Below are 15,349 nucleotides of genomic sequence, written 5' to 3'. Positions count from 1 at the left end.
AAATCACACAAAGGAGGGGGAAGAAAAAAAAAAAAAAAAAAAAAAAAAAAAAAAAAAACTGCGCAGATATGACTATAATGTAAATGACAGGAATGTGTGAAAATAGTGAAATTCATGCTTTTTTGTGTCAGAAAAGGTTTCAAATTAGTCGCGTTTCGGAAGATTGATGACGGCCAGTGGCAATAAACAGATTATATCTTACCCAGGGCCAGCTCATCTTTGTGGAGGAAATTAAGACAAAGTACTGAGGAAATACAACCAAAATGAACTACACGAGCGCACTCTCTGCAGAATAGAGAGAAAGCACAGAATTATCCTGAAAAGAAAGGAATTAACTGACTTCAAACAAGGTTACAATGCAAATATACTGTTGTGCAAAAGGGGGGGGATTTATATTTATATATATTATAACACACACACACACACACACACACACACACACACACACGGTGTACTAGTATGCAAGGATCCTCAGGTGGGGTAAAACGGAAGTAAAACCTGAAATGAAACTGACTGCTGTTCAACAGCAGGATTAAATACAATGTGGAAGTGTGCATGATTCCCCCTCCCAAAATGCCAGACAGTCACGGCAATTATTGGCAGGAGCCCCGAGTGGTGAATATACAGTGAAATGTAGAGTAAGGGACAGATCCAACTCTCAGCTGCTCTGGCCCTAAATATGATGCTTTCACCTGCATCACCGTGCCCAACATGTCACTGCGCCGATCAGCATTGAAATCATGGCAATACAATACCATGGTCAGCCATGCATGGGGCCCAGGGGAGCAGAGGGGCTTACCAGCTGGGTGGGCCTGGTAGCCTGCGTGGCTTTAAGCGGCTGGTTAACCCCTGCATTTGCCTGCAAGGTCTTGCTCACTGCTGCCCCAGTCATAGGCGGTACAGCTGCAGGGACGGGAGTGGGCTTTGTGGACGACAGCGGTGCACACTGCTGGATGAAGAGCTGCGAGTTTGGGGTGAGCTGGCGCACAGCTGGTAGACTCCTCTGGAAGGCAAGGAGGAGAGAACAAAGCCATTACTACCAACACAAACCTTTTCCCTCCCAAACTAAAGATGCTCAGATACAATTGCGCAATATACCCATGTGGGGAGTACTCATGCCTTTGTTGGGGCAATTTAATCTGACCAGATGTGAGCAGTTACAGACATTTATATAGACATGGCATTTACCTTGAGAAAGGGAACAAGATAAGGCTGTGGAGACGACTTCAGCTCCATGTAAAGTCTGTCTGTAAACTCCTCTGGCTCAATTTTTCCATCCTTCGCATAAGCAGAATATATACAAACACATTAGGCAGGCATGCCGACACATTGCTTTGGTGGTTCCACATTGATTCACTTAACACAATTTAAAAAAAAAAAACCTAACAAAAATAAAAGCATATGAAAAGTTTTTGCACAGTTTACAAAAAAGCACTGCTCTGTGGGGATAAACCCTCAAGGTCAATTTATCTGGGCTTGCTGTGCTTATGGAGACGTTTCTCTGAAAAATGTCCACACAATGTAAGCATGCACCCCCCCCCCCCCCCAAAAAAAAAACTTCATGTTAAACACGCATGAAAAGGCATGGTAAATTATTCATCTCACCAGCAGACTTTTCACCAACTCCTTCACATTTTTTGCCATTTCAGCAGAATGTGTTCCGCTGGAGGCCAGCTTAATTAACGTCACTAGGAAATTCTTACATTTCTTCACATTCTCCAGGGTTTCCTGCAAGGGATGAAAAAGAGACTTTTTCCAACCACAGGGAAAGGAGCAGAGGGGAGGAAAAAAAAAAAAAAAAAAAAAAAAAAAAAACTGCCGCAACGAAATTCCCACTTCTTATACAGTTTATATAGTCAAAGTATTTGATTAAACAGCTCTAGGAGGTGTGTTTGAGGACCAAAGGGAAGCGTTGAGCCAACTAACACAGAGGCAAGTGGCCACCTTGCTATGGAGATCTCCATTATAAAAAAAAATATATATATAATTTAAAAATTAAAAAAAAAAAAAAAAAACATTTGCACTGCACACCCGGAGCTAAATGATAATATAACTGTGTCATGCCAGTAAGCGACAAACAATATAAGATGTTGGCAAGAATAAGAAGCCTACATTCTCCAAGTGCCCTTACCGCAGAGATGGTGGCTACAGGTGCGGTTTTGGGTCCCTCAGTTTTAGTGGGAATGACCAAAGGCGCAGCACTTTGTGGGGGGACAGCTGGACGCACAGTTTGACCAGCAGCTGTAGAAACGGCGCCTCCTGTGGTCTAAAGAGTGACAAACAGAGAAGAGCGATTGTCCCATTACAACAGCTTTTAAAATGCTAAATTAGTACAATTGTTATTGATTAACTAAAAAAAAAAAAAAAGGGGGGGGGGGGGGGCAATTTAATCAGAATGCACAGAGGATTAGTCACAAAAAAAATTCTATTACACAAAACTCAGTTCGGTTAAAAGTGAACAAACAATAACATAAGCAGAATGTTTTTTGGGACCAATATTTACATATTTCAGATGATAATACACAAAAATTAAAAGTTCCAGTTCAGGCTTCCCTTGCATAATAAATATAATTTGCTCCTGAAGATCATCTGCTTATGAATTCTTGGAAAATAACTTAAATGGAAAAATGTGTTCATGAGCCACAAAAGCCTCCCTCACCTCATTTTTAAAATTAGATATACAAAATTTCTGCCTTCATTTTTTTTTAAAAACGCAGGAAATCCCATTCAAAAACCAAATCTAGAATATCAAAACACTACATCATAAGGATGCAATGCTGGTAAAAATAATCCGTGCAATCCGCAGTAACCCCTCCACTGAGCCGTGTGTAACGTAGTATTTATGATAAACAGTAAATAAAGCTTTACAGTGACATGCAAGGCCATCATTTGCCTTTTCAGTGCCGTTCAGGCCATTCTTAAACTTTTTGCTTTTCGGCCTCAATTTCAAAATGACGGTTTAACACTACGATAAGTTGTCAGAAAAATCAGAGAGATGCTTGTAAACAGGCAAACAGCTATGGGGGTTGGAAGGCTGCTCACTTTGTGTGGTGCTTCACATACTAATGGCTCATATTTCAAGTTTTTTTCCTTGAATAAAGGGCCTTTCTCATGCGTGCGCTGTGATTTATCCTTCTTCAGATTTTAGACTATAAATTAAATTTGCAAATAAGCACAAGTTCCTACATTTATTCATTTAGCTGATGCTTTTCTCAACAGCGACTTACAACGTAAAGCTTAAAAATTATTTATTCGTTTAGACTGCTGGGTAATTCTACTGGAGCAATTTAGGGTAAGTACCTTGCTCAAGGGTACTACAGCCAGAGGTGGGGATCGAACCTGCGAGCTTTGGTTCCAAAGGCAGTAGCTCTAACCACTAATGGAAAGGGTGGGGGCCACAACATGTCAAGAAAGTGTAAAGTAGAACTCTACAGTGCCTGTGCAAATATATTAATGAAAAAGCTTCATGCAAGCATGGTACATGAATACCTCCAGGTGCCACAATGGAAACAAGGTGCATGTCAGGTATTCTGTCTACTGAATACATCTCAATGTACTGATAAACTATTAATTTCACCTGCATGAGCAGCCCGTTTGTTCTAGCGGAGAACCGTTAAATTCCAGCCCGAAGAAACCGCACCAAAACTTCACATTTTAACTTTATTTACGATCCAGGAGTGCCGAATATCACGACGTAGCCTGGGACAGTCATACATGTTTGGTGCCGCTGGCTGCGCTGCTGTCCAAGTGCTACCGCTTCAATCGAATACCAGAAGTCGATGCACTGCGACACAAGGTGGGGTCTCCATGCAGGTAACAGCCCACCTGTATTACAAATGCATACAGCCAGCCTTCAGTCCAACTGTTTCACTGTAGCCTCTTACCTTTAGGACAGACATCTTTTGGTAGGAAGTGCCAGGTGTGCTGCTCGGCACAGGTGGTGCTCTTACAGCAGCTGCAGCATCCGCTTTCTTAAAAGCTGCTGCTGCAGAACCCTAAAGGAACATCACAGAATGCGGTAAACTCTTCTCTGACATTGACCAGGTCTCCAGTTACACATTAAGCCTTACAAAAAACACCACAGATGTCTCTCAGCTGGCTTTTTGACTAGAACATCCAAAGAGAAGTCCCGAGCTTAGCTCTACATCAGCAACTCCTCTCCAGGGACTTGGGCAACCAACCCTCATCCACATCCTTAACAAGACCCCACCTGTTGTGCCTTGGCATACAATCTTCATTTCTGTTAATAAACAATCAGAAAGTCCATAAGATTCCATCTCTACCTGAGCATTTTGTAGCATTCAACACTTCTAGCCTGGAGAGATGTTAGGAGATTTGCATTTATTTTAATTTATTTATTTATTTGGGAGGTGCGGTGGTGCAGTGGGTTGGACCGGGTCCTGCTCTCCGGTGGGTCGGGGGTTCGAGTCCTGCTTGGGGTGCCTTGTGACAGACTGGCGTCCTGTCCTGGGTGTGTCCTCTGCCCCTCCAGCCTTATATCCTGTGTTGTCAGGTTGGGCTCTGGCTCCCTGTGACCATGAATGCGACAAGCGGTTTCAGACTGTCTGTCTGTGTGTGTGTGTGTTTATTTAGCAGACGCTTTTCTCCAAAGCGACTTCCCATGAACTCGCTGTCGCGTTTTCGGCGATCTCAGAATCTCAACTGGACTATCATTAAAGCCTCCTTATGCCCTTAACCCTGGTCTTTCAACATTTAGACAAAGCGGGGTCCAGGAATGGATGAGGAGACGGATATAGGTCATATTTAGTTGGCGATCCAACGGTGGTAAGTTTTGAGCACCTAAAAATAACTACGGTCTGCGTAATACTGACTTGTATAAACACAACTATGGCATTTTACTGTAGCCCCAGAAAAAGGGAATAGGAATTACAGTTCTTTGCACTATACAGTTCCAGGAGTATGATCTCCACATCGTTTGCTGCTTCAACAAGTGTCGGGATTAGTGTTTATGATGCACAGAGGGGAAAACTGGCAACGGGACCTTGGCTCATCTTTCAGCAACAACCAACTATGCTATATGTGCTAAAGTCTTTCCGTCTGCACCTCCCTCAGCATTCAGGAAGAAACCAGGCTCGCTGACGGAATTTACTTTGTTCCAGTAAGTCCACTATCAAAGCGTCTGGAATGGCCTTACGCTCCAGACGCAGCTGAGCCGTCCCCTGAAATATCTTCCGAAGACTTAGTGGAACTAAGTAAATCTGCATCTACGTAATTCACATCTACAATGTGACTACGAGAGGGTACAACTGACTGAAGTGATGCCCATTCAACCATTTACAAAATCTTGGACAAAAAGTTTGATTTGTTCCTCTCTCTGCTACCGTTAAACCTCATCCCAATTCCTTTTAGGAAGTTAAGGAACGCAGACCGATTATTCTTGCATACTTGGAAAGGAAGTTTGTTTTATTATGGTCAACATCATCCATCCTTTTTAAATAACTACTTGTTTTGAGCAGGGCTGCAGTGATCTGGAGCCTATCCTGGAACTGTTGGGTGCAAGGCTAAGGGGAGGGGGGTACATTCTGGATGGGTTACACCAGTCTATCAATAGCCACACAATTACTCCCCGACTCACACACTACAGACAATTTAGAGTCACCAATCCACCTGAACTGCATGTCTTTGGGAGGAAACCAGAGTACCCAGGGGAAACCCACAGGGACACGGGAAGAACATGGATCAAACCCATGTTCTCTCACACCACGCAGGCTTTGTTGACATTCCAGTGCTACTCACCGCACCACCATACATACCCCTTCAGTTTTTTTTCTTTTTTTTTTTTTTTTTTTAAAAAATAAAGCACCCTTCTCAGCACAGTGCTCCAGAGCACTCAAGAATGAGGACAAATTATAAAAATGGCCAAAAAAAAAAAAGTCAGATGGCTGCTGAGATGAGGAAACCAAAAAAAAAAAAAGAAGAAAAATAAACCTCCGGTCAACACCAGGAGCTCCCAGTATCTGGCAGACTAACTTTCTACTTCTACACAGAAAAATTAACATTTTAATTGTATAAAAACTCAGAAATGTCTCTTTAACTCTCTGGTTCATCTTCGTGCAACATGACCACCTCCACTAAATACCGCCACCCTTTACCAGTGCATTGTATTATGCATCTGTATGCATATCTGTTAATAAAAAAACTATTACTATCTTCACGCCATCATCTACCAGATATTTCCCCTGAGCCTTTCAGGATTACTACATTGCTCGGGGGTCATGAACTTCAAAGTTTCTCTTTCAAAGTCACATCATCTCCCACAGATGCTTTGCGCTACACCACGAGTGCACACCATCTCGGGAAAATCGCCGAAACTCACCTGCGGCGCCGCGGCCCTGGCGACGGAGCCGTTGGCAGTCCCGGCGGCCCTAGGGATGATCCCCTGGGCCTGGGCCTGGGCCAGAGCCTGCTGGGACACCAGCATAAGCTGCCCGCTCTCGCTCCTGATGAGCATCATGCCTAAAGACAACAAGAAGAACGAGGCGAGAGTAGGTGACAAGCGCTTCCCGTCATACGCTGAAAATATCTTAACAGTTTCCAAAAGGGTAGGGCAAAATTAACACTTAGTCATACTGCAACCAAAACTGGTTTATGAAAAGGGGAAAAAAAAAAAAAGTGTTTGCAACAACTAAGTACTATGATACAATGAACTGTGTACACAGCAGTTTCCCAAATCTAATCTGAGCCACATTACATGAATTGGAGTGAAAGGTGGCGCGATGGCGGAGACTCCGGTTGCTCAAAAACTTCGATAACCCTGGGGCTGAGTTCGAGACGGAGCGGAACACCAGCAATAGAAAGCCGAAACTGGGCGGCACATTACAGTCGTTAATACAGCAATCATAAACCATAGGTGATTGCTTCCACTGATGTATGGATGAGTGACCCAGTATAAGTAGTGTATCTAGCAGTGTAAGTCACCACGGTGAATAAGGTGCGTGGGCTCATAACACTACAAAGAGTTCATTGGAAGCCGCTTCGGAGAAAAGCATCTCCTAAATGAATAAAGGTCAATGTAAACGTAGATGATCGCTTAACGTCGTTGCACCTCTTAGCCAACTTGCTTCCGAGTCATTATCACACCTCCTAGATCTTCTTTCTGGAATTAACTGGCTGTAGACCTCATGAGCGATACCGCTCGTGTGTATGCGTGTGAACTCGATCCATCATTTCACACACTTTACTCATTATAACAGTCTTCCCTATTTATTTCTTCTAACAGACACAGTACAGATGTAAAAAAATCTGAGTAAAACGCACGAAACTGAGCGAACACGGCGATCGCTGCTTTTATGCGTTGGGCGCTCGCTGGGGAGGATGCCATTCGGCCTTATGGTAATCGCACGAAAGAAACCGTATGTACGGGCGAAAAAAAGTTGTAGATGCGCCAACTTTGACTGGAACACAACCTGAGGGTTAAATGTGTCAGTCTCAAGAAGTGAGAGAGCAGGAGATATGCATTATGTATGACCACAGCAGGGATGATAACATATATCAGGCGAAGTCCTTTCTGCGATACAAACTTGTGCTGCCAACTTCTCCGGGAGGTTTACCGCGTAAGGCTGCGAAGGAAAAGTCAGGTGAGAGACACACATCTACCGCATGTAATTTGCACCGTTCAGGTGGCTGATATTTACAATACGCTCCAGAGGAGGTGGAGAAAATGCCAGAATGTCCCCTTTCACAGCATCAGAGGCGACGCGCTAAGTACGCCAAGAGGTGCCGAAACACCCGGGCGAGAAGCAGCGACTCCACACCGCCGAGAAGAGGACGCCGTCTCTCACCTTGAGGGATCTGGAAGTTGGCAGGCAGCTGCACGGAGGCGCCCTGAGCGCCGCGCTGCCCCCCACTGGCCTGCGGAGTTGCAGCCCTGGGCAGGGTGATTACGGTCTCCTTGCCCGGCACCTGGGAAATCGTGGCGAGCCGAGCAACCCCGACCTGCGAGGCGGTCGCCAAGCTGACGCCGACGCCGCCCTGGCCTGCAGCTTTCGGAGGAAGCGCCGCGGGACTCGATCTGGTCCCGATCGCGGCTGGGAGCTCGGAGCCAAGTCGCCCGGCGCTAATCACAATCTTAGGCACCGTGGAGGAAGGGGTGCTGGACACACCGGAGGTGTGCAGATTTATGTAGACAGGTGTGCCGGCGGTGACAACCGCAGACGAGGATGTGCCAGCTGTGCCGAGTGCGCCGATTGTAGCCCCAGCTGTGCCGACAGTAGATGAGGGTGTGCCAGCTGTACTGACTACAGCCACCGGTGTGCCAGCTGTGCCAAGTGAGCCGATTATGGCCCCAGCTGTGCCCATTATAGACATGGGTGTGCCAGCTGTGCCCACTGTAGACACAGGTCTGCCAGCTGTGCCAAGTGGGCCGACTGTAGTCCCAGCTCTGCCCACTGTGCCAACTGCAGCCACAGGAGTGCCAGCTGTGCTAAGCGAGCTGCTTGTAGCCCCAGCTGTGCCCACTGTAGACACAGGTGTGCCAGCTGTGCCAACTGCAGTCCCAGCTGTGCCAACAGTAGATGAGGGTGTGCCAGTTTTGCTTACTATAGTCATAGGTGTGCCAGCTGTGCCAAGTGAGCCAATTATGGCCCCAGCTGTGCCCACTATAGACAGAGTTGTGCCAGCTGTTCCTACTGTAGAGACGGGTGTGCCAGCTGTGCCAAGTGAGCCGACTGTAGTCCCAGATATGCCGACAGAAGATGAGGGTGTGCCAGCTTTGCTGACTATAGCCACAGGCGTGCCAGCTGTGCCAAATGAGCCAATTATGGTCCCAGCTGTGCCCACTATAGACACGGGCGTGCCAGCTGTGCCCACTGTAGACACAGGTCTGCCAGCTGTGCCAAGTGGGCCAACTGTAGCCCCAACTGTGCCCACTGCAGTCACGGAAGTGCCAGCTGTGCCAAGTGAGCTGCTTGTAGCCCCAGCTGTGCCCACTGTAGACACAGGTGTGCCAGCTGTGCCAAGTGAGCCACCTGCAGTCCCAGCTGTGCCAACAGTAGATGAGGGTGTGCCAGCTTTGCTTACTATAGTCATAGGTGTGCCAGCTGTGCTAAGTGAGCCAATTATGGCCCCAGCTGTGCCCACTATAGACACAGGTGTGCCAGCTGTGCCAAGCGAGCCGATTGTAGTCCCAGATATGCCGACAGTAGATGAGGGTGTGCCAGCTTTGCTGACTATAGACACGGTTGTGCCAGCTGTTCCCACTGTAGACACGGGTCTGCTAGCTGTGCCAAGTGGGCCGACTGTAGTCCCAGCTGTGCCAGCTGTGCCAAGCGAGCTGAACGTAGTCCCAGCTGCGGCAGCCGCATCATGGCGGTTGGAGAGGGGGGTTTCTGAACAGGGGGCCCCCTGGATGTTCAAATCGCCGGACACACCCCGCCGGTCAGGCAGCAGAGCCCCCCGGGCAGCAACGGCTCCTCCCGCGGCCACTTCCAGCGCAACATCCCCGCCTCCAGCATCGGCAGCGCCCCCTACGGACGGAGTCTGTGTCTCTCCAGCGTCCACCGGCATGTCGCTCCACCGCAGTCAGACCCGCCGCACAAGTCAAGTCAAGTGCAGCTCGTGCACTCGCGCGAGCCAAGACTACAAGATAAAGGCGGGAGAAACCCGATTAGTTAGCGCCGTGCCACGCGGAGGGGCCGACGCGACACTGAAAAGAAAGTTTACCCCAAGCGGCAAGTAATTAAAAGCAGTCGGAACACTGCGGACCATTAACAAATGCGCTCGGTGTCCGCTACTACACAGTTTGCTGCTGAACGTGTTGTAACCGCAAGCCTTAACGGCGGCAGCTGTCAGCACGTGACCGCGTGTTAGCAGGGGTGCTAAACGCGCGCGCGGCCAAAGTTTACCGAAGTTTATCAGACGGGCCTGGGGCAGCGGCTCCGCAGACCTGGCGCTCGCGTGACGAACAGAGAGCGCACGCACGCACTTACCGCTGACTGTACCTGCGACGACGCCTCACCCGCACAGCACACGCGCGCAACACACGGCCACGTTCGTGCCGGCTGCGACACGAAGTGGAATCCCCAAACTTTTGAGACACGCCCATTGGCCACGCGCGTCTCATAATGACTTGCGGGCTGACGTCACGGTGCGATGGCACGGCGACGTGCGAAGGTGTGCAGCCGCGTGCAGAGGCGCGCGCGCATCTTCCGCGCCGACTGCCTAATTAATAAGTTCCTCTAGGGACACCGCTGTGTGTGCGCATTATTCACCAGTTCGACAAAAAAAAAAAAAAAAAAAAACCATGTTACTTTATGAGTCTGATTATAATAATCAACTTTCTAAATTGAACATGAAATAAAACCTTGAAGATCACTTGGATCTTCAGCCTCTTGCAGTATTTTTAATTTACAGTAATTATTGGGGGAAAATACTGGAACATACAATGATTTAAATAATTTAAACGTTAGTCATCATTGCCTTAGACAAAGGTGTCAAGTAAACTTAGAATGTTAGATGACTGACTTTATAGTGAATTATTTGTTTTGTGATTCTTACTACATAAAGTCAGATCAAGAGAGTGGAATTCAACCTTCAGATTATAAACAAAAACAATACAAATGAAGTTTACAGTGTAATATGGTTGATCATTTAAGGAAGCTGCCTCTGAACACAAGCATTCCTCCCATCCTTTGGGATAAATAAACAAACAAATATAAACTTGAAACCTTTATTACCATGTTTGAAATGTAAACTGGAATCTGCAGTGCACCTATTTTCTCAGTACATCTGCATTGTAACGGAAAAGGATGCAGCCAAAATAAAATTCTCATACAGTATTCACTTGCGGTTAATCAGACAAAAACACTGTAAAGGTTTAGAGTATTATCCAAAATGTTTTGCTTGAGACAAGCACTTTGACAACTGCAGTAACTGGGTCAAATTATGTAGCCTTCTTCTGCTTCTTCTTTTCTGCCTCCTCTTCTTTCTCCTTTTCAATTTCAGCAACCAGGGTTTCAATTTCTTTAGATTCCAAAATCTATGAGATCATGAGAGAGAAGGTCATGAAATGTCACTCCAAGTCAGCCTGAGAGAAATACATCATGCCAAGAAGAAACAATACCTTCAGCGGCTGATTCCGCCTGATCACCGCAAGTTCAATGTTCTTTCCGCCAGATTGCACAACCTGCAAGCATCCCATCAGGTTAACACAAGCCACTGCGAAACTTTAGCTATGCTACTTTACCTGCTCTAACCACAAATACTCACCTCCAGCAAGGCTTTAATCGCAAGCTTTATAGCATCATTATCGGTTGCAATAGCTTCCTCCGTGTAGTTTTTCTCCAGAAATTCTCTCACAGTCTTAGCACTGCGACCAATTGCATTTGCCTAAAATACACAAAAAAATTGAGAACTGGGGAAAGACTCATAACTAACCAATAAATATAACTATATATAAAAATAATTTACTAAAGAAAACCCTACAGCAGTGTGAAGTTGTGTACTGTCAGGCAGAAGACAGTTCTTAAATTGTTACAGCTTGTACTGCAGAAGTGGTTAATAGAAATTCACTAATTCCAATTATTTCAATGTCCATAATCACTGCATTTTATGTCTATTGCATAGAAGCCAACACTTACATGCAGATGAACAAGTAAGTATACTCATGTTCACACATGTGGGCCTGAAGTTCATGAGAACAGACATTTTCCAGCTTTTCTACACACCTTCCAGGCATGGTATGTCCCTGATGGGTCAGTCTGGTACAGCCTTGGAGTTCCATCATAGTCAAACCCCACAATCAAGGCAGAGATTCCAAAAGGTCTCCGTCCATTGCTCTGCGTGTATCGCTTTGAAAAAAGGGAGACTTTATTCACTAGAATTTTTTCACTTAATTTAAAAAAAAAAAAACATTTTTCAAAATGTACACCAATTTTGTATGCACAGGGAATTCTGGCAGTATAGTGATTAGACTTGCTACCTTTGTAGCCAAAGGTCACAGGTTCAAATCCCACTTCCAGTTGTAGTACCCTTGAGCAAGGTACTTCCCTTAAATTGTTCCGGTAAAATTATCCCGGTGTATAAATGGGTAAATAACTTAAGTAGCTTAACATTATAAGTTTCTTTTTGACAAAAAGTATCAGTCAAAAGAATGAGTGTAAATGCTGATCGGTGTTGAATATCCTGACAAACCCTGTTCGTTAACTGAGTTTTCAACATTAATGAGTGATCCAAATAAAGACAAGTCAACTGCTTACCTGTTTCAGGGTTGCAATGTACCGTGTGATGTACTCCACAGTAACTGGATCCTCCACCGTTAGCCTGTGACTCTGACACTCCACTCTAGCTCTGTTTATCACAATACGAGCATCAGCTGTCAACCCTGATGAAGGCAAAAGAGAAAGAAGTGTTAGCATCAAGCAATATGCTACCTATTATCTATCAAACCAAAGCCCTAACACTATGAACACAGCTTCTGATGAAGACTGTTTATACCCATTCCTGGTGAAGATCACTTTTCTATAAACGCAAGCAAAGGATGGTCTCTGCACTGAATTTTACCTGCAAAAGCCATGCAGACATGTTCGTCAAGGGCGCAGATTTTGCGGACAGTTCTTTCCTCTTGCAGCTTGGCAACCGACTTCTTCTCAACACCAAGGACAACAATATCTTTCCCTCTGATTCCCACCTGAAGAAGTTTAAAAACAAGCATTTTATACTTATACTAAAAGTATCTGAATATATAGTTTAATGTAGAAATGCTCCTAACAACATATAATAGGTAAACATTTGATGTAAAAAAAACAAAGGGGGCATGTGAGAATTTTTTTTTTTTTTTTTTAAATTAGACCAGGTGTTAAAACTGAATTAATATGTAGGAACTTCAACAATGAAAATGTAGATATGTGATAATTTATACATTTTCAAAACACTCCATATAATGTAAAAAAAAAAATGGTTCAAGTAGATCTCAGATTGTCTCTCTATTTACCATTATAAAACCATTTACAGAAAGGGGAATTAAGGCTCTCGGATCTGGCTCCAATGTGATGGACTGACCTCCCTCTCTCACTCAAAACTGCCAAATCTCGCTACATTTATGATTTAAGAAGAGTCTTAACACTTATCTTTCAGGGTCACTTCTTTCCTTATAAACATGCACTATATTAACAGTTTAATCAAAAGCAGGATCATTTAAAAAAAACCCATATGGAGCTACTTACATAATATTTATATAATATAGTGTAAGACAAATCACTGTACTTAATAATCACATGTCTGCATCCAAATCTCTCCTTCTGTAGGTTTGATGCAATTTTTGTTAAAGCATCTGCTAAACGATTAAATTTAAATCTAACTTAATGAACGAATGATACCGTACCCGTGTAAGTACCAGCCCTGAACTAAGACAGTACCAATTACCCTGGCCTGCTGCTGTAAAAAAAAAAAGAATAAGTCTTTGTTAATCACTTGTCTTGGAGAAAATCTTCAGACAAATACAAAGTAAGAGAGTCTCGGCTCATATTAAGCAACACAACGTCGATCTGACAACTTCCAGTGGGACTTGGGAACGGAGAGTTTCGGGGTGAAAAGTCAGTCCTCTGTGTGTGTGTGTGTGTGTGTGTGTGCGCGCGCGCGTGTGCAGGAGCGGAGGAGGAGGAAGGAGTCCATTTCCACTCAGTGCGTCCAGCGCCAGCCGGAGCGGGTCACTCAACTATAGTACAGACGCGTATTAATACAAAATCACATTATCTCAAAACACCGTCACATATGAAAATAAAATTAACTTTACACAATAAGCCGTTAAAAAAAAACAATACTCCATCAAAATCCTGTCACACTAAATAATGAAGCACACCGATCACTATTCATGAGTAATCATACCGCGGTTGAGCCCTTTTTCACGGCCTCCTGCGCGTACTCCACTTGGAAAAGATGGCCATCCGGAGAAAAGACAGTGATAGCTCTATCATATCTAGCAGCCATTCTAAAAGAGAATATATATACGTAAGAAACTACGAAAAATTAAAGCCCGTCTACAACAAAACGGTGCGAAACAGTTGCCCAACCTCGTTTACCTTCACTGCGCATGCTCATGACATATGACCCAGGTCAATACCATTATTAAAATGGGGACCGTGTGACGCCTACACCTGACGGAGGATGCGCACAAACCGTGACCCTTAGACGATACCAAAACACAAACGGGGGAGGAGGAGCGGGCAAAGAGACTGCCTCAAACAGTTATTTTCCTCTTATGTTTAAGTGCGCCAGATAAAAAAAAAAATCCACAGTATCTAGATAAGTCTGAATAGAACATTCCACTACGTTCAATTTTGTTTTGTTCACAAAACTGCTTTCCCTATACTAGGCGGTAACTTATCATTACACACACACACACACATTTTCAGAACCGCTTGTCCCTTACGGGGTCACGGAGCCTACCCGGCAACACAGGGCGTAAGGCCAGAGGGGGAAGGGGACACACCCAGGACGGGACGCCAGTCCGCCGCAAGGCACCCCAAGCGGGACTCGAACCCCAGACCCACCGGAGAGCAGGACTGCAGTCCAACCCACTGCGCCACCGCACCCCTCTTATCAACTTATCATTAGATAGGTTTAAAAGTGAAAAAGAGCAAAGGTATAATATTTACAATTTAGTGTGGAAATAGATTCAATAACTGAAACATATTCCAGATGCCATTATCCCTTCCTGAATAACAATGTCTACACAGATGTGATTTTCTTTATGTATATTAACTATACAATATTAAATTGTAACATCTTGTCCTGGACCTGTGTGTATCTTGAATGTATAAACATCAATAGTAGTGCTGGAATAATACAGTATAAGATGTGTCGGATTTTTAACTCGTCTATTCAAAGAATCACAATCGTTGACACAAACTGAAGGAGTGAAGCAGTTATCTGTCCAGGGATACAAGTCAAAATCATGCCATGTGCATGTGCGCGAAGTTTCTTCAATATCTCAGCTGCCACCAGCGCGCTACGGTTATTGCTAGGAATTAGCAAATGTTCAAAAACTTGAGCTGCAAATTTAATAATAAAAAAAGTCGTCTCCTACAAGAAGTGAATCTGCATGCCTGATGATGCAGTATTGGAACCATGGCATGTCAGTATTGTTGCTGGCAACGCACAAACACACATAGTTTCCATGAGTGCAGCGCATACAAATGCTGCATTATAGTTATTTACAATCAGTGCACATGGCTCACGTTTTGCCTAACGCGGGGACGGCGCTGCACGGGACAGCGCGGCTCTCGAGGCGCCGCCGCCGCGCGCTCCAGCTCTCTCTGTGGTACTGGCAGAGCTCTCGCGGCTCAGGAGCAAATCATCTGTCAAAGGGGAAGTACGAGCCCCGCGTTCACGG

General features: G+C 45.0%; 2 protein-coding genes across 4 annotated transcripts in view; both read right to left on the bottom strand.

Moving 5' to 3' along the window:
• The window catches only part of LOC108931651 (transcription initiation factor TFIID subunit 4-like), a 35,930-nt gene extending 26,364 nt beyond the window's left edge, over positions 1-9,566 (bottom strand). Inside the window, exons 1-7 of the mRNA XM_029246172.1 lie at positions 7,803-9,566; positions 6,338-6,477; positions 3,872-3,995; positions 2,132-2,241; positions 1,606-1,728; positions 1,189-1,278; positions 800-1,003 (exon numbers count right to left, since the gene is read on the bottom strand). Of these exons, the coding sequence (XP_029102005.1) occupies positions 800-1,003; positions 1,189-1,278; positions 1,606-1,728; positions 2,132-2,241; positions 3,872-3,995; positions 6,338-6,477; positions 7,803-9,525 (2,514 nt within the window). The 5' untranslated portion in view covers positions 9,526-9,566. The remainder of the gene's footprint in view (positions 1-799; positions 1,004-1,188; positions 1,279-1,605; positions 1,729-2,131; positions 2,242-3,871; positions 3,996-6,337; positions 6,478-7,802) is intronic.
• Positions 9,567-10,673: 1,107 nt separating this feature from the next.
• Positions 10,674-15,265, bottom strand: psma8 (proteasome 20S subunit alpha 8). 3 transcript variants are annotated; one of them, XM_018747837.1, is made up of 8 exons: positions 15,195-15,265; positions 13,843-13,945; positions 12,520-12,646; positions 12,216-12,340; positions 11,685-11,807; positions 11,227-11,346; positions 11,081-11,143; positions 10,674-10,996 (listed from the first exon to the last, which is right to left on the bottom strand). In XM_018747837.1, the coding sequence occupies exons 2-8, from the start codon at positions 13,942-13,944 to the stop codon at positions 10,901-10,903; spliced, it is 756 nt and encodes a 251-aa protein (XP_018603353.1). In that variant the 5' UTR covers position 13,945; positions 15,195-15,265; the 3' UTR covers positions 10,674-10,900. The 3 variants fall into 3 exon arrangements, with proteins under 3 accessions (XP_018603353.1, XP_018603338.1, XP_018603345.1); XM_018747822.2 differs by lacking the exon at positions 15,195-15,265 and adding an exon at positions 14,037-14,077; XM_018747829.1 differs by lacking the exon at positions 15,195-15,265 and adding an exon at positions 14,028-14,048.
• Between the last annotated feature and the right edge of the window lie 84 nt (positions 15,266-15,349).

Source organism: Scleropages formosus, chromosome 19 (genome assembly GCF_900964775.1).
Source record: "Scleropages formosus chromosome 19, fSclFor1.1, whole genome shotgun sequence".
Classification (NCBI taxonomy): Eukaryota; Metazoa; Chordata; class Actinopteri; order Osteoglossiformes; family Osteoglossidae; genus Scleropages; species Scleropages formosus.
The sequence above is the reverse complement of the archived record's forward strand: the minus strand, read 5'-3'. Positions and strand labels throughout refer to the sequence as shown.

What these genes read in the sequence shown, in the direction of transcription:
- psma8 (XM_018747837.1), bottom strand. Translation starts at nt 13,944, where the DNA reads ATGGCTGCTAGATATGATAGAGCTATCACTGTCTTTTCTCCGGATGGC. An exon ending in TGTCTGCATGGCTTTTGCAG is followed by an intron (nt 12,341 to 12,519) that starts GTAAAATTCAGT and finishes TGCCTTCATCAG; the next exon opens with GGTTGACAGCTGATGCTCGT. An exon ending in GGACATACCATGCCTGGAAG is followed by an intron (nt 11,347 to 11,684) that starts GTGTGTAGAAAA and finishes TGTGTATTTTAG; the next exon opens with GCAAATGCAATTGGTCGCAG.